The 15,229-nt window shown below is 39.3% G+C and overlaps 1 protein-coding gene across 1 annotated transcript in view; it reads right to left on the minus strand.

The window, feature by feature from the left end:
• Itga8 (integrin subunit alpha 8) overlaps positions 1–15,229 on the minus strand; it is a 215,974-nt gene that overhangs the window by 156,151 nt on the left and 44,594 nt on the right. The window contains exons 5-9 of the mRNA XM_008833886.3: positions 13,363–13,424; positions 11,884–11,929; positions 9,709–9,834; positions 8,677–8,721; positions 567–610 (exon numbers count right to left, since the gene is read on the minus strand). Of these exons, the coding sequence (XP_008832108.1) occupies positions 567–610; positions 8,677–8,721; positions 9,709–9,834; positions 11,884–11,929; positions 13,363–13,424 (323 nt within the window). The remainder of the gene's footprint in view (positions 1–566; positions 611–8,676; positions 8,722–9,708; positions 9,835–11,883; positions 11,930–13,362; positions 13,425–15,229) is intronic.

The raw sequence follows: 15,229 nt of genomic DNA on the forward strand, positions 1-15,229 counted from the left end.
AGAGGCTGTCGGATCCCCTGGGACTGGAGTTACGGACAGTTGTTATCTGCCAGGGGGGTGCTGGGATTCCAACCTGGGTCTTCTGCAAGAACAGCCAGTGTTCTTAACCACTGAGTCATCTCTCCAGCCCATGAAGTGCTTTTTATGGGATCTGTATATATCATTTTTTAACTAGTAGCTAGTTGTAATGGGCTTAAATAGTATCCATCTCACACCAGGAACTAACAATGTGAGCTTGTTTTGAAATACCTTTGCAGAGGAAAGGTACTGTCTAAATCCAGTGACCGGTGTCTTTATGAAAGGAGGAGAGGATACACATACTGAAGGAATGGTTTTTATGTTTTTGATAATTATGGCTCTTTGCAAAAAAAGATGTGCCCCACATACTTGTTTCACACAGAGCCCCAGAGATCATCCACATGCTGTATTTGTACTTGTTTTCCTTCTGGGATGAGCACACAAACAGCATGCCCAGTAGTAGGAACTTACAAGGCTTAAAGTCACATGGAGGAAAAGATTTCTATGCATATGTAAGAAAATGTCCCATGATGCATCTTGGTACTCACATATCCAAAGTTCTGCGCTCCTCTAGGAACTCCAGCAACCAATTCTGGGGATGAGAAGAGTCATGTAGAAGGAGAATCACAGATTTGTTTGTTTACTTGTGTGTGTGTGTGTGTGTGTGTGTGTGTGTGTGTGTGTGTGTGTGTGTGTATGGTGTGCACATGTATGCAGATTCACTAAGGGCCAGAGATCAACCTTGATTTTTTTCCCCTCAGGAGCCACCCATCTTGTTTTTAACACAGGGTCTCTCCTTGGGATTTGGCTTATCAAATAGTTTCTGCTGGGCTGGCTGGCCAGTGAGCCACAGAGATCTGCTTGTGTCTGCCTCCAGTGCTGGGATAAAGAGCGCTCCACCACACTACCTTTTTATGTGGGCGCTGAGGCTCAAACTCAGGTCCTTGTGCTTGTACACATTGCATTTTACCAACTGAGCCATCTCCTCAGTTCCCAGAATATTTAAAGTTTCGTAGCAAGTAAGTGATAAAACTGCGCCTTGTGAATGAACAGTGCAGAGGGCTGGAAGCGGAAGTCAGGGTGTGCGGTTGCTTTTGCCTGACCGTTGTTTCTTTACAGACAATAGAAAACAGAAAAGTGAAAGCCATTTTTGGAAGCTCTGCAGCATGTGTGCTAGTCAGCACACCTGTCTCCTCTAGATCATCCTCCTGTCTTCAGAGATCTGCATGTGGTTTAGAGTTAAACCTCTCATCTTAGCTTTGCCAGCTTCTACCATGAGGACACCTTTGGTACTGCAGTAAAACGCGACTCCTATCACATGGACATGCTGAAACAACTTTGGTTATCTAAAGAAAGCTACAAGTCCCGAATTACAGGAAGCTGGCTCCGGGAAGGACTACACTATTGGCAGCTACCTGTACTCTGGAAAGGAAGGGCCAATAGTTGGGGAGGAATTCTGGGAAAAGGGGCAATACGCTCCCAAGGGCTAGGCTTTAGATTCAGAAAACAATGGTTCCGGTCCCAGGTCAGCCTTGTACCTGGTTGATTCATTGAACCTAATTTCCCCAATCACCTGTAATATGTAATTAGAATACTCAGTTACCAAGAATCGTTTCACCTCTCATTCCTATAATTTGCAACTATCTTTTGATTCATTTGGGTAGAAAAATGTCACAACGGAGATTCATATTCTATCCAAATTACCCACTGTACACATTTCTTCTGAAGGCACGGCACAAAGTCTGACATTCACTTTCGTGTTTTTCTGTGTTTTAGCAGAATTGGGTGCTAATGGGGTTAGCATTAATAAGTAGGGAAGACTCCCTTATGATTGTGTGTTAAACATTTCAGTAGCAAATTCACTCGTTCAGTCAATAAATTCTTTGAGCACAGTACACAGCAATGAACAAAAAATTCGTTGCCCCTGTCAGGTTTATTTTATACTCCACTTAGACATGGCAGTCAGTTGAAAAAATGGATTGGTATGATTTAAAAAAAAAAGATCAGTGTATTGATGAGAAACTAAGCCATAAAGTACAGAGCTGAACTGGGGAAAGGGCAAGGTGACCAGGGAAGGTCTCAGTGAGGTAGAAACATTGGAGCAAAGACTGAAGGAAGGAAGTCCCTGTGGCTATGGGAGAAGTGAGGTGTGATCACAAGGAACATCAAACTCAAAGGCCCTGGGGTCCAAGTGTGTTTGGAGTTAGCCTAAGAACAGAAAGAAGGTCGAAGTGACTTGAAAGGACAGGTGGAAGGGGAAAGGAGTAGGGAATAAGGTCAATCCATCAGGGCTCAGTGACTGGAACCTTTCAGGGCATTGTAAAGAATTTGGTTCTGAGCTGGATGAGTTTGGAAATCATTGCCAGCCAGAAATTTATACAGTCAGGCTTGTTTCAAGAGCAGCATCTTGGTTGCTGAATTGAGGGTCACCTGTTAGAGGGTAGAGGCACAGCAGGGAGGCCAGTTACGAGGCTGTTCAGAAACAGAAGTCAGAGGTGATAGAAGCTTGTGTGGGAATGGAAGCTGCTGGGGAGCAAGAAGTGGTCTGGTCCTGGCTCCAGGTGAGGGCTTAGTGAGCTGGGCTTGTTTGTGGGCTGGATATGGGGTTTGAGAGAAGAGTACACCCCATGGCCAGCTTCCAGTCTTTCTAGATGGAGCAAATTGGAGGATGTCAATGCCATTTGATGGCAACTTGGAAGACAGGAAGAGTTTTCTGTGGGAAAACCAGGCATTATTGCCATCACATGGAGTTTGACACATCTGCCAAAACTTGGATCCATGAGCTGGAATTCGGTCCAAACCGGAGAAATAGAGGCCAGAGGAAGTGGAGGAGCTCTGAATGTAGCCCTCGATCCTCCAACAGAGTGAGGCAATGAAAGGGCTGCCAGGGTTGGGGAAGTCAAGTGCAGAACTGAGCAGGAACAGTGCACCTGACAGGAAGGTGAGCAAGGGGGAGGTGTCTCATTTGCATGAGAAGTGCCCTTGCAGTAGAGCCTGGAGGGGGGTGTTGAGGTGGGTGGCGTGGCGGGGCACCAGTCTAACAGATGGAGGCCAAGAGGAGCAACTGTCACCTGAATTCACAGGCAGAGAACAGCAGTTCTTTCTATGCAGAAAAATGGAGGTAGTAGCTGGAGGGAGAAGTGGGCTGAGTTCTTTTTAAAATTATTTTAAGAGGAGGTAAAATACTGATATGCTTGTCTGTTAATGGAATGGTGCAGGAGTGATGGAGAAAGCATCAGGAGAAAAGCAAGAATTGCTGGGGTCCCCTCTGAGACAGAGGGAATAGGGCTGCTGCTGAGGGTTAGCCTGAGACAGGATGGGGTAGTTCATCTACAAAACAGGAAGCCGGGTGAAGCATGTTCTTGAAAAATAAGAAAAGGTTCAGAAAAGTAAGCCATCTGGGTCAACTGCCTAGCCAGTGAAGCTTCCAGAACTGGTAACTGGTAGTATACTGCTCAGTTTTTTCCCTCCCTCCCTCCCTCCCTCCCTCCCTTCCTTCCTTCTTTCTTTCTTCCCCCCTCCCTCCCTCTCTCCCTCCATTTCTTCTATTTCATGTGTGTATGTGTGGAGGGGGTGTGCATGTGCTCATGCATGCACATGCCTATGGAAGCTAGTAGCCAACCTTAGGTGTCATTCTGCAGGTATTGTCCATTTTACTTTTTGGAACAGAGTCTGGTTCTGGGACACGGGGCTCACTGATGAGGCCATACCTGGCTGGCCAGTGAGCCCAGGGATTTGCCTATCACCACCCTGCTGTGCTTTGATTATAAATGCATGCTGCCATGCCCAGCTTTTCACATGGGTGCTGGGGATTGAATCTGGGTTCTCTCACTGCCTTCATCATCTGCGCCATCTCTCTAATCCCACTGTCCAGTTTTCAATAACCTCTTTTTTTCTAATATGAATCAAATCTCTCTTGACACTGAAAACAAAACTGAGATAAAATGGAGTTGATGATGTCAGGGTCAGGCCTCATGGTTAGGACAGATTCAGAGGCGTTACACCTTCTGTGATGCAGGATGATCACTACTTCTTACATCCAAAAAAAAAAAAAAAAAGATTTTTAAAAGTTTAGCCATCACACCCAATGACTTTGGGAGTCTATCACTTCCTATGACCAGATGTCAGAGGAGCTGTTAAACAAAATGTTGACTAAAGATGTTCACAATCATTCATAAATGAGTAAGGATTATCTTGAGGCAACTCAGAGCTGCCACTGAACTACACAAAGTTTCAGTTAGAATGGAAAGTATGAGGAGACTACTTTTTAGATCCATTCCAATAACTTATGTTGAAACTTTCAAAGGTTTCTCAATATCAATAATACAGGGAAAATTTAGGTTTTAGGCGTGGAAATTCAAGGCATCAAACTCACCATTGAGAAGCAGAAAGGAGGTGAACATTTATTAAAAGTCTACTCACAAAGAATGTGCCACACGCCTTGTCATAGTTCCCTCATTTACCTCCCTGGGGAAGAACTACCTTTCCCCCTACACACTCATGGCTTCTTTTGAGATAAGGTGTCCTGTTATAACCTAGCTCAGGATGACCTGAAACTCTCAATCCTCCAGGCTCAGCTTCCTGAGTGTTGTGGGATTGCAGGTGTGTACCACTGTATCTCCACATGTGGCTCAATATTCCATTTTAATATACAGGGACTGAATCTTAGGATGAGTCAGTCATTACCAAGCTTATAGCTGAGCCATACAAATTAAGACCTGACACAAAGTCAATGTTCTGCCAAATCTCACTGATTTCTTGGGACTGACTAATGCCAGATTACTTTCTTCTTTTGGTCTTTTTGAAACAGGGTGTCCCTGTAGCCCTATCTGGCCTGGAAATCACTATGTAGACCAGGCTGGTCTTGAACTCACAGATTCACCTCCCAAGTGCTGGGATTAAAGGTGTGGGTCACCACGGCAGACAGATCACTTTCTTCATCGAATATGATTCCAAAATTAGAATGGAAGCTCGTAGCCTTTTTGAGTCATGAATATATTTGAAATTGAAATAGTTACTTGTTGGGGAACCCTGCTGCTAGGGTTGTAGTCCTCCATGTCCAGATAGCTCTAAGGGGTTCGGTGCTATATGGAAGGACTCCCCTTCTCAGCAGGGGGCCTCCTGCTCTCTGCCTGACTTACCTGGAAAGTGCCACCAAGCAGGGATGCCTGACCTTATTTGGAACATGACCTTTGGCATAGTTACCTGGAGGAAAAACTACCCCCAGGTTTTTTCTATATGATAATTAGGCATTGCCCAATAGTCGGATGATAGGAGCCTACTGACACATGTAAATAAAGCATACTATGAGCACCTATCAGCTGAAGCATTGGCTACTGCCTCCACACTATATTTTCCCCAGTTCTCCCACTGAATAAATGGAGCTGTCTCACTGAGTGAGCTGTTTCACTGAGTCTGGAGCTGTTTGTATCACTGAACCTGCCTCCCCAGAAGGGCTTTCTTCCGTCAGTGCTCACTGGCTGTCCTGACCCCGTTCAACGCTTTTGCTCCCTTTGTCTTCATGGACCGGTGGCCAATGACCCACGATGGAAGGGAGAGACCCCACAGTTATTGATGTCATCAGAAAAAAATCCAAATGCATGGAAATTCTGTGTGCCCTTTCTAGGGATTTAAATACGGTGAGGCCTAACCATGGACCAAACAACAGCCTAAAGATTCCATTCCCCCGACCTCCTCCTCTGTGGACACCCACGATCATGTGTATGGAGGCTAGAGGTTGATGTCTAGCATCTTCCTCTATTGCATCTCATTTTATTTTCTTGAGACGGGATCTCTTGATGAACCCAGGGTTCACCATCTCAGTAGACTTTGGCCAGTGAGCCCCAGGGCCTCTCCAGTTTCCAGGATTACAGGTGCTTGCTGCTGCACCCAGCATCTTACACAGGTGCTGAGAATCTGAACTCAGATCTTCATGTTTGTATAGAAGACACTTTATTCTCTGAACTATTTCCCTGGGTCCTCAAATTCTTTTTCATAGAGTTCTCACTCTTTCTTGTCTTTTTAATGAACACTGATGGCCATGGATTCTTAATGATCTGATAAGCTATTTGTGATGTCCTTTGACAATGCTTTATTTTACATTTTCTCAACTCACAGGAAATTTGGATGCATTTTTCTAGATGTTTCTGAAATACAGTGAAAAGTTATAGTTATGTCCCTGGAGAGTGCTCTTGTGCATTGCTACTACTTTCCCTGGGTGGGAACAGACAGTGGTTTTGAGAGCTAATGCCATTAAAAAAGAAAACCATTATTTTAAAAGAAAACCATTTAGTATGTTTTATAGTTTCTTTTGCTAACCATTAAGTTGGTGATTGTAAGATTTGACTTTTTAAAAGGTACCAGTTACTCAAACCTGTTTTAGATGGCCTCTAGTCCAATGACTATTTCTTATGGCTAATAATAATTGTTATGTATCAGGCATTACCCTGATTTAATCCTTGCAAAAATTTTATGAGATAGACAATGCTATTATTTATCACCTATATTTTAGGAATGAGGAAATGGAGGCCCAGATGTTAGATAACTTGTCTAAGGTCCCATGGCTGTTAATGGTGAAGTTCAGAAACCCAAGGCTGTGCCTTTAGCCACTACAATATACTGCTTTTTAACAGCTTAGGAAAAGAAAAAATAATGGAAAAATGGGTCATTAAGAATTAGCCTGTATTTAAAAGAAAAACACTTTTAAAGAAAACATTATTTTCAACCTCTACCAAAGTGCAAAATAAACCTATCTTTATAAATTTTGCTTTATGTACATGTGAATATGAAACTATTAAAAGATCTGTCATGACCCTAGAGATGACCATATATCATTGGTGCTTAAATATCTGTGTATTAACCAAGATACTTGCACTAATGAAAAACAGTGTCATATGAAAAAGGTAGAATGCAAATATTGATTGACAGTTGATCATTCAATTAGTATTATTAGTTAAGTAAAAGCTATTGTTTATCATCTTGAATGTAAGAAGTATTTTTCATGCATTAACTCATGCAATGTTCCAAATGACATGTCAGACTAGGTAGTATTAGTGTTATTCACAGATAAGAAAATGAGAATCTGAAGGTTTTCTAGGGTCTAAGGAATACTGTTAGTCAAGCCAGAACTTGAAATTGACTTCAAAATTTCAATTCTTAATATCAGGCTATTTCTTGTATTGGTCCATTGTGAGCAGAATATTCTTAGTCCTTAGAATGGAGATAAATAAAAACAAGATACAGATTTTACCTTCAAGAAACTAGATGTGAAAATGAAAAGACTGCATGTAATGCTATTCTTCCCAATCAAATGTGATGAACAAGCATTTGTTTTTCCTTTGTTTTGGACAGCGTTTACTTCTCTGATTAAGTCTTTTACGGCTTTTCCCCTTGCATTTTGCAATTTTTTTGAATTCCATGGCCTGTAAGACCCAGTGTGATCTAGGTCCTCCCTCCCTTTTTCCGTCTCAATCTCATGAACCATCATCAAAGTCTAGCTAGTCAGATTAACTCCTTGAACACTTCTGCTTTTACAGAGTTTGCCATGTGAAAGTTCCCCTTTGATGGCACTCTCTCCCATCCTTCAAGGTCCTATCCAATGCTACCTCATCTCCAGAGTTCCTTAATCTATGCTTAGAACTTTACACTAGTACTTACCACAGCTTTTAGTTAGGTGTTCTGTGTCTTTCAGCCTCAGGATAGTGTAAACTCTGAGATTAAGGACGATAGGTTCGTCTCTGTATGCTCAGCACTTAAAAGAGCCTGGCTCACAGAGGCTATACAAAAATGTGTGACTGATGAATGGGTGGCAAAGGACTTAGAAGACAGGAAAAGATGATAAGGAGTTTACAGAAGGAAGCTAAGCAAGGAGCTTTGGACATGACATTTGAAAAATGTCCAAAACGATCAAATAAAAGCACTTGGCTATCAGAAGACAGAAATGGATACACATTTAAAAGTAGAGGATAGAAAATGATGGACATCTATGAGATGGGGGTTAGTCTGCTCTGTTATTTGGAGACTGGACAGGTCTAAAGGGGAAAGAGAAGCAATGTTGGCATGGTGGTTGGAGTCAGGTGAACAAGATAGTTTTAGATACGTGCAAAACGTGATGCTGTAAATTAAAATGGGAGATCTGTTACAAAAGTGTGGCTGCTGTCTAAGTCATTTTATCATCTGTATAGTTTTAATTTGTAACACAGGACAACTGCTCTAAGTTTTAATTGATTAATTAGATTATATAAGGATTGGAACTGATACTTATGAAATTCTTTGAAACAAAATGCTATGCTACTATGTGTACATTTTCTAAAAAATATTTTCATATATGTTGGAATTCCAGTTACATACATTTTACATAACAAAGAAAATCAATCACATTTACAATATAATGTTTTGTGTCATTGGGCTTTTCTCCATGCTTTTGAAATGAGTTAAGGGCCTGGAGAGATGGCTCAGTGGTTTGGTTCCCAACACCCACATGGCAGCTAACAACTGTCTGTAACTCCAGTTCCAACCCAATGCCCTCTTCTGGCCTCCATAGGTATTGCACACACAGGTTGACTTACATGCATTCAGGTAAGATATTTATACAAATAAAATAAAAATACATAAATCAAAAAGATATTTTAATGACTTAAGTTCAATTAAGTCTCTCACCTTGCTGAGAATCTCCAGTGAATTCCCCGGCAGCAACTGAATACCCTGTATTAAAGACACAAATTAATCACATTTGACAAGAAATGAGTTATCTTGAGGAAATGAATGGAAGCATTACCATGGTACTATTTTATTCAGAAATTTATACAAAGATTATAAAAGTTAAGGATTTAATAAAAGGGGGAAAATCACACCAATGTGGACATTTTATACTTATATATTTATACTTTATATTTAGGATTCTAAACACAAAGGTGACCTGACATTATTGATCTTAAGTAAGAACATGGTAGAAAAATCAGATTCTGAGATCAATTTTCAGAGCATGAGTACTTCAGAGTCCTCCTTTAAGAGGAAGTGACAGTTGTTGCATGCATTTTAAGAACTACAGATTCATCACCATCAGACACTGTCCCTAAAAAATATCCTTTGTGTTTAGGATTGTCTATTTCTGATCATAAGAGCTACTTCCTAATTCCTTTAATGATCGTACTCTACAAATCTCATTGAGCCCAAAAGTAAGGTTTCAGCTACATTGACAAAACATGACTATAATTTAAATTTTAATGTATAAATCAATCAAAATACCACTAGGACACCTCCAAAGGTTGGAAACAGTAGTGTTGAAATGCCATTGTTGGTTTGCACATAATAAAATTTAACAATAGACTTGCGTCTAGAAAGATTCTGGTTGGTGTAGTAGAAACAGGACAAATTGCTCTCATGTTGCCCCTGTAGCCTGCATAGCAGCCCTGCCTGAACATGTGTATTCTACTGGCAGTATGTTTTAAGAGACTATTAAAGAACCTGCAGAAAAGCTGCTTAGAAAGTGCTGCTTGAATCACACATGTTATACATCATGGATGAAGAAACAGTTGTAATGAAGAAGAAAATGTAAGGGCTTAAAATAATAAGAAAGAAAGATTTCTTAAGATGTCAAATAGCATCAGATATGTCAGGACTGAAAATTGCATGTGCATATAATTTGTTTGTCTTTTGAGAATCACCAGTATCTACAGCAATGGATCTCACCAAGGTAGCTGTCATCATAGGAAGCTGGAGCCACATCTGTCTGCTTTTCTCCAGCTAGTTTCCTTAGGATATCCTTGAATGAGTAATTTGCAATGATATCTGCAATACTGACAGTGATCACCTGACCTGTATTGGGACAAATTAATACATTAACTGATTGAATGCAAGAGACAGACTCTCCCTCATCAGACTTGAAACCAACACTCTCTTAAATGCTATCAAGGAATTGGTCCTTGCCTGAAACTAGTACTGAAAGACAGAAGATAATTACAGCTGGGTAGAATTTTCCTCCTAATAGAAAGCCAGAGATTAATGGTAATAGTTTATCTGTCTTCCTGTATATCCTTCCTCTACCTTCAAATGACAAGAGTACCAAGAAGTGAGAACACTTTCAAAGGACATTTATATTTACATTTTTATTCTAGGGCTGGAGTTGTAGTTCAACTGATAGAGTGCCTGTCTACCATGCAGGAATCCTTGGGTCCATTCCCCAGCCCCACATAAAGATGATAATGGAGATGTACACCTGTAGTCCTGGAACTTGGGGGAGGTGGAGGCAGGAGGATCAAAAGTTCAAGGTCATCCTTGGCTACATAGCGAGTTCAAGACCAGGCTGGGCCTTGAACTTTGAGACCCTGTCTCAAAAGGATATATATTCTATAATGTTCTAGTTAAAAGGAAACCCGGAGGTCATCTAGCCTCATATAACATTCTTGTGCTCAAAGAACTTGATTGTGTTCTCTAAGGTCACATGGTTTTGCTAATGGGACATTTGGCTATACAACCAAGGTGTTTTGCTTTCTTATAAAGCACATATATAGAACTCAATTGAAATCACTTACTTAACAGATTGTAAAAAATCTCAGTTAAATTAAAGGATCTAAATAATCCTTGAGCCATTTACTTTTTATACTAACCTCTATACAGGAATCACAAAATTATGATAGTAGGAAGTGGCTACGTCCAGTAAGATCCAAAACTTCACATAAAAAAGGAATTCATGGCACCAACATTGATAAGAACCTTGGCTCATCTCTCTCAAAGTCACTCTCAAAATTTTTGAAATATGATTGTATTCAGATACACAAATATCTAAGAGATTGCCAGCAGTTTTCTGCCATATGGAAAATTCTATTCATTCCAATATTTATTATGGATGTCCAAGGAAAAAAAATGTTACCTCTTGCTCTTTGAGATGAAGCTAGAGAAATGCTTTTGAAAGCTTGATATTTAACATCAAAATTAAAGGCAAATTATTCTTTGGGAATTCCCACAGTCTTTTGGTTTGAAGTCTAGGAAAAGAAAAAAAAATGTAGCCAAACCAACTCATAAATATTCTAAGTGACTGGGACAGAAATGACTGTTCTGATAGTAAGACAATGATATTTGCACATGAATTTATGAAGACTGTCAGTAGAATTTGCCAATTTTCTCTGAATTATAGCTCAATATTCCTCTTCCTTCCTCCCATATACTGGCTGTTGTTTCCTTCAGCTAAGTCTATAAACACTGTTATCTTAAGCCTCTGCAAACTTTTCAATTCCACATCTCAGAAAACTCCTGCATGTTTTGCACACAACCATCAGATCACTTTAGACATTGTTCTAGTTTAAATAAGGAAATTAATTATACAATAAACCAAGATTAGAGGAAAATGATTATAAGCAGAACAATGTTCACTTCATATCCATCTCTTCCATAAGACTTTTTTTTTCAGTTTTCAAAATAATTTTAGGAGACTGAAATGTTATTTGATGTCTACAATTATATATGAGAATCAAATTTAATATAATTAAATTTGTATTTTAATGTAATTTCATAAATAATTTCATCATAAATACCCAGATGAAGCTAGATCTAGACTGGAGCCCAGCAAGCCCCACTGAGCATCCTGTCTTATGTTCATCCATGTTCATCCATATCCTGTCTCCAGCATCTAACACAAAGCTTGGTATAATCTCAAGAACTCCTTGGTGGAGAAATGAACTATAAGTTGAAGAACATTTTTAAAATACCATTTATATGGCAAAGTTCAAATTGAAATGATACTTCATTCAAGACTCTGTCTATTAGGACTCAATGTTGTTATTAAAAGCCAGCATGTACTGCAGGTCTGCTTCTCTTTGTTAGTAACGAATGTGCTTTTTCCGACAGAAGTTCTGATACAGAACCTACCTTGCCAGTAAAAACTTCCAGGTCCTCCCACTATGAGGTCTCCATTCTGCAAAGCAGAAGTGGCAAGGGAACAATGAGAAAAGACGTAGTAAACACCCTTTAAAGGTGCTAAGTCATTGCTAGTAAGCTTTAACAATCTGTGACTCATAAAACCACAATTTTCTAAAGAGGTTTTAAATTATTTAGTGTTTTAAGTTAAAACATTTTAATTTGACTCTGATAGGCAAATTGAACTCTGCCTTGAGACTATGTAAGTTCTGGGTTTTTTTGTTTGTTTTGGTTTTCTTTTTGTTTGTTTGTTTTGCATGGCTGCTGCTAAGCAAAGTATCTACATTAAGTTAACAGTTTAATGGGCATGGTGTTTTGAAAACCTTGTTGTCAAAGAGAAAATTTCATTTCATTTATTTTCAAGGCCATAATAATGCCTACTTTAAAAAATATGTGTGGCCAGGCAGATGGCCCTGAGGGTGAAGGCACTTGCCGCCAAACCTGACAATATGAGTTCAATTCTTGGAACACGTGATAGGAGAGAAAATGTGCACTGTGGCCACCTCCATAAATACATAGATATAAAACCCTAAAATATCAGCAAACCTACTCTTTCTCAAGAAAGAGAGCAAAAGCTACATTTGAGCAAATATAGACATTTTTAATCATACAATCCACTCCCTGTAGCCTAAATCTGTAACTTTCAGTAGAAAAAATTAAGTAAGCAATGATAGAAAAATGTAATGAATCAATGAAATTGTTTGGCACTATTTTCTTTTTAAAAATATTTTATGTAGTATTTTTATTTTATGTACCTGAGTGTATTGCCTGCATATATGCAAGTGCACCTGTGTCGTGCAATGCCCGCGGAGGTCAGAAGAGTGCATTGGTTCCTCTGGAACTGGAGTTACTGATGGTTGTTAGCCATCATGTGGGTGCTGGGGACTGAACCTGGGTTCTCTGCAAGAGCAACCAGTGCTCTTAACTGCTGAGCCATCTTTCTAGCACTCTTTTCGGCACTATTTTTAAACGTATCAATTAATTTTCTTTCATATTTGCACAAAATTTTTTTCACTTTATGAGTAGATATGCAAATTTGATATGAATATTAAATCAACACAAGTACAATAAGTGATAAAATGATCAATTTATAAATTCTTTTAGAAATAAGTTTCTGTTTAGAAACAAATTTCTTTTCTGAGGTTTTTAGATTTTCACTCGAAGATAATTGCTGTGAGGGTTAGGAAGGAAGCTGTGCTCTCATTGTATGCTTTTCCATGCTATTATGACACACATGGATTTTAAAATAAAGAGCAGAAAAACATCTAAAAGAGAAGTTGCCAGACATGGCTGCATATGCCCCCAAAGCTTCTTTGGTTACTGACTGGTATTGTTTGGAGAATGGGAATAAAGATGGAGGGTAAAACCACAGTAGAGCAACAGCAGAAAAACGTTATCCATACCCAAAGCTCAAAAACCCAAATAATTCACCTTATAAAAATCCAGGCTAAAGCCTGCTTGGCAGTAACCTTGGCCCTCAGGATCAGCGTTGCCTGGAACAATCAAAACATAGATGTGTTACAACAGCATCATCTCTGGGATGTATTTTAAGAAGCAATATAGGCTGTTCTGTCATTTCCCCCATGTACTGCTGCATTAAAGAGATCATTTTGTGCTTTGTATTTATTTTTCAAATGCATTCCAAGTACTCTAGTAAGTATACTTCCATGTAGTTTCTGATCCTAAATATCACATTCCTACTACAATGAGATCAACAGGGATAACATCATTGGGGTTATTATATTGGGTTTATTGAGCACACTGAGTGCGAACCATTTTACATTTGGGGAACCTATCCAATGAGTTTATATTAGGTTTCTACACTCATAGTCACTAGAAATAAGATCTTCATCTATTGATTTTTCTTGCAAATTGCCCATGTGGCAATAATGTCTTTTCTACCTAATCCACATGGCTATCATTTCTACAGTGATAGCTTGCTTGAGATCACCTGGGTGTGTGCTTTCTGTGAGAACACTGATAAGGGTTTTGATTTTTATCCTCCTGTATCACAGCCTAGCCTCCAGCTCCTATGTAGTTGAGGCTGACTTTGAACTTCTGAGCCTCCCGCTTCTACATCCTAACTGTTGGGATTTTAAGTGTGGTGCTGGGGATCAAAACAGGGTTTTATGAATGCCAAGTGAGAATCGAATCAAATGAGATGCATCTTGAGCCCTCATTTCCATTTTTGTGCTTTTTTAACAAGAGCAAAATTTAAAATGATTCTACTGTGATAAGTTAGGTCAATTCGGAAATTGTATTTCTGATCACAGTGACGGGACATTGCAATGCTAACATTCACAAAAGAGAAAACCCTCCAGTAATGGTTTATTTTGTATTCTCTCTACTAACTGAAGGTCCAATAAGATCTTGTTATAGATTTTTATAAACTGTACATAAATGAACACACAGATTCCTAGGATATTGTTACTGAAATCTTTAGGGAATTCAGATCACAAATTTACACCCTATAACTTGTACTTTGGTGGAGGTTCTATAACTTAGGTACTTAAATTATAGCCAAAATAACAGTTAAGTAGGGCGATCTCAGCTGCTAGGTAGTTAGATATGAACATACCAACAATTATGTTTCTTATCAAGGAATTATATGTTTCTTTCAGTGAATCAAAACAGTGAGAGGGCAGGAAGGAAGTGGCCGTCACTGCCAGAAATGTGGACAGGTTGGGCGCATGCCTGCTCTAGAAGATCTTTGAAATGGATCTGGCCTTACCAGCTTTCTAGAATGTCCTTCCTTTTCTTTCCTCCAACCAGCTCCTGTTTAAGTTTAGTCTGTCATCATCAATTCTGTCCAGATACTCCTCTGCATTTGTTTGTTGAGACAAGGCCTCACACAGCCCAGGCTTGCCTGAAACCCACTAGCAGAGCCTGTCCTTGAACTCTTGATCTTCCTGCCTCCACCTCCCATTAAGCACTATCACACCCAATCTTGCTCCCTTTATTTTTAATAAATTTTTAAAAATTTTACCAACTCATACACTATATTTTAATAAAAATATTTCCTTCTTTTACAACTGTATGTTAGGGTAGATGGTTATGATTTTTATAAGCTCCCTAAAAGCTCATGTGTATAACCTCAAATAACTGGATTCTAGTTTTCTAGAAGTTCAATACTCTAAAAATTTACACACATCTAGAAATACATGTGAATGCATGCTATAATACTATGTGGACCTATGCTTGTTATACTGAATGTAGTTAAGAAATGATTTTAAATGTATAACCCTTCTTAAAAATCCATTCTTAAAGTTGATTATTTTTAATGCTTCATTTCACCCCC

This window comes from Nannospalax galili, unplaced genomic scaffold (genome assembly GCF_000622305.1).
Source record: "Nannospalax galili isolate Female #2095 unplaced genomic scaffold, S.galili_v1.0 scaffold976, whole genome shotgun sequence".
NCBI lineage: Eukaryota > Metazoa > Chordata > Mammalia > Rodentia > Spalacidae > Nannospalax > Nannospalax galili.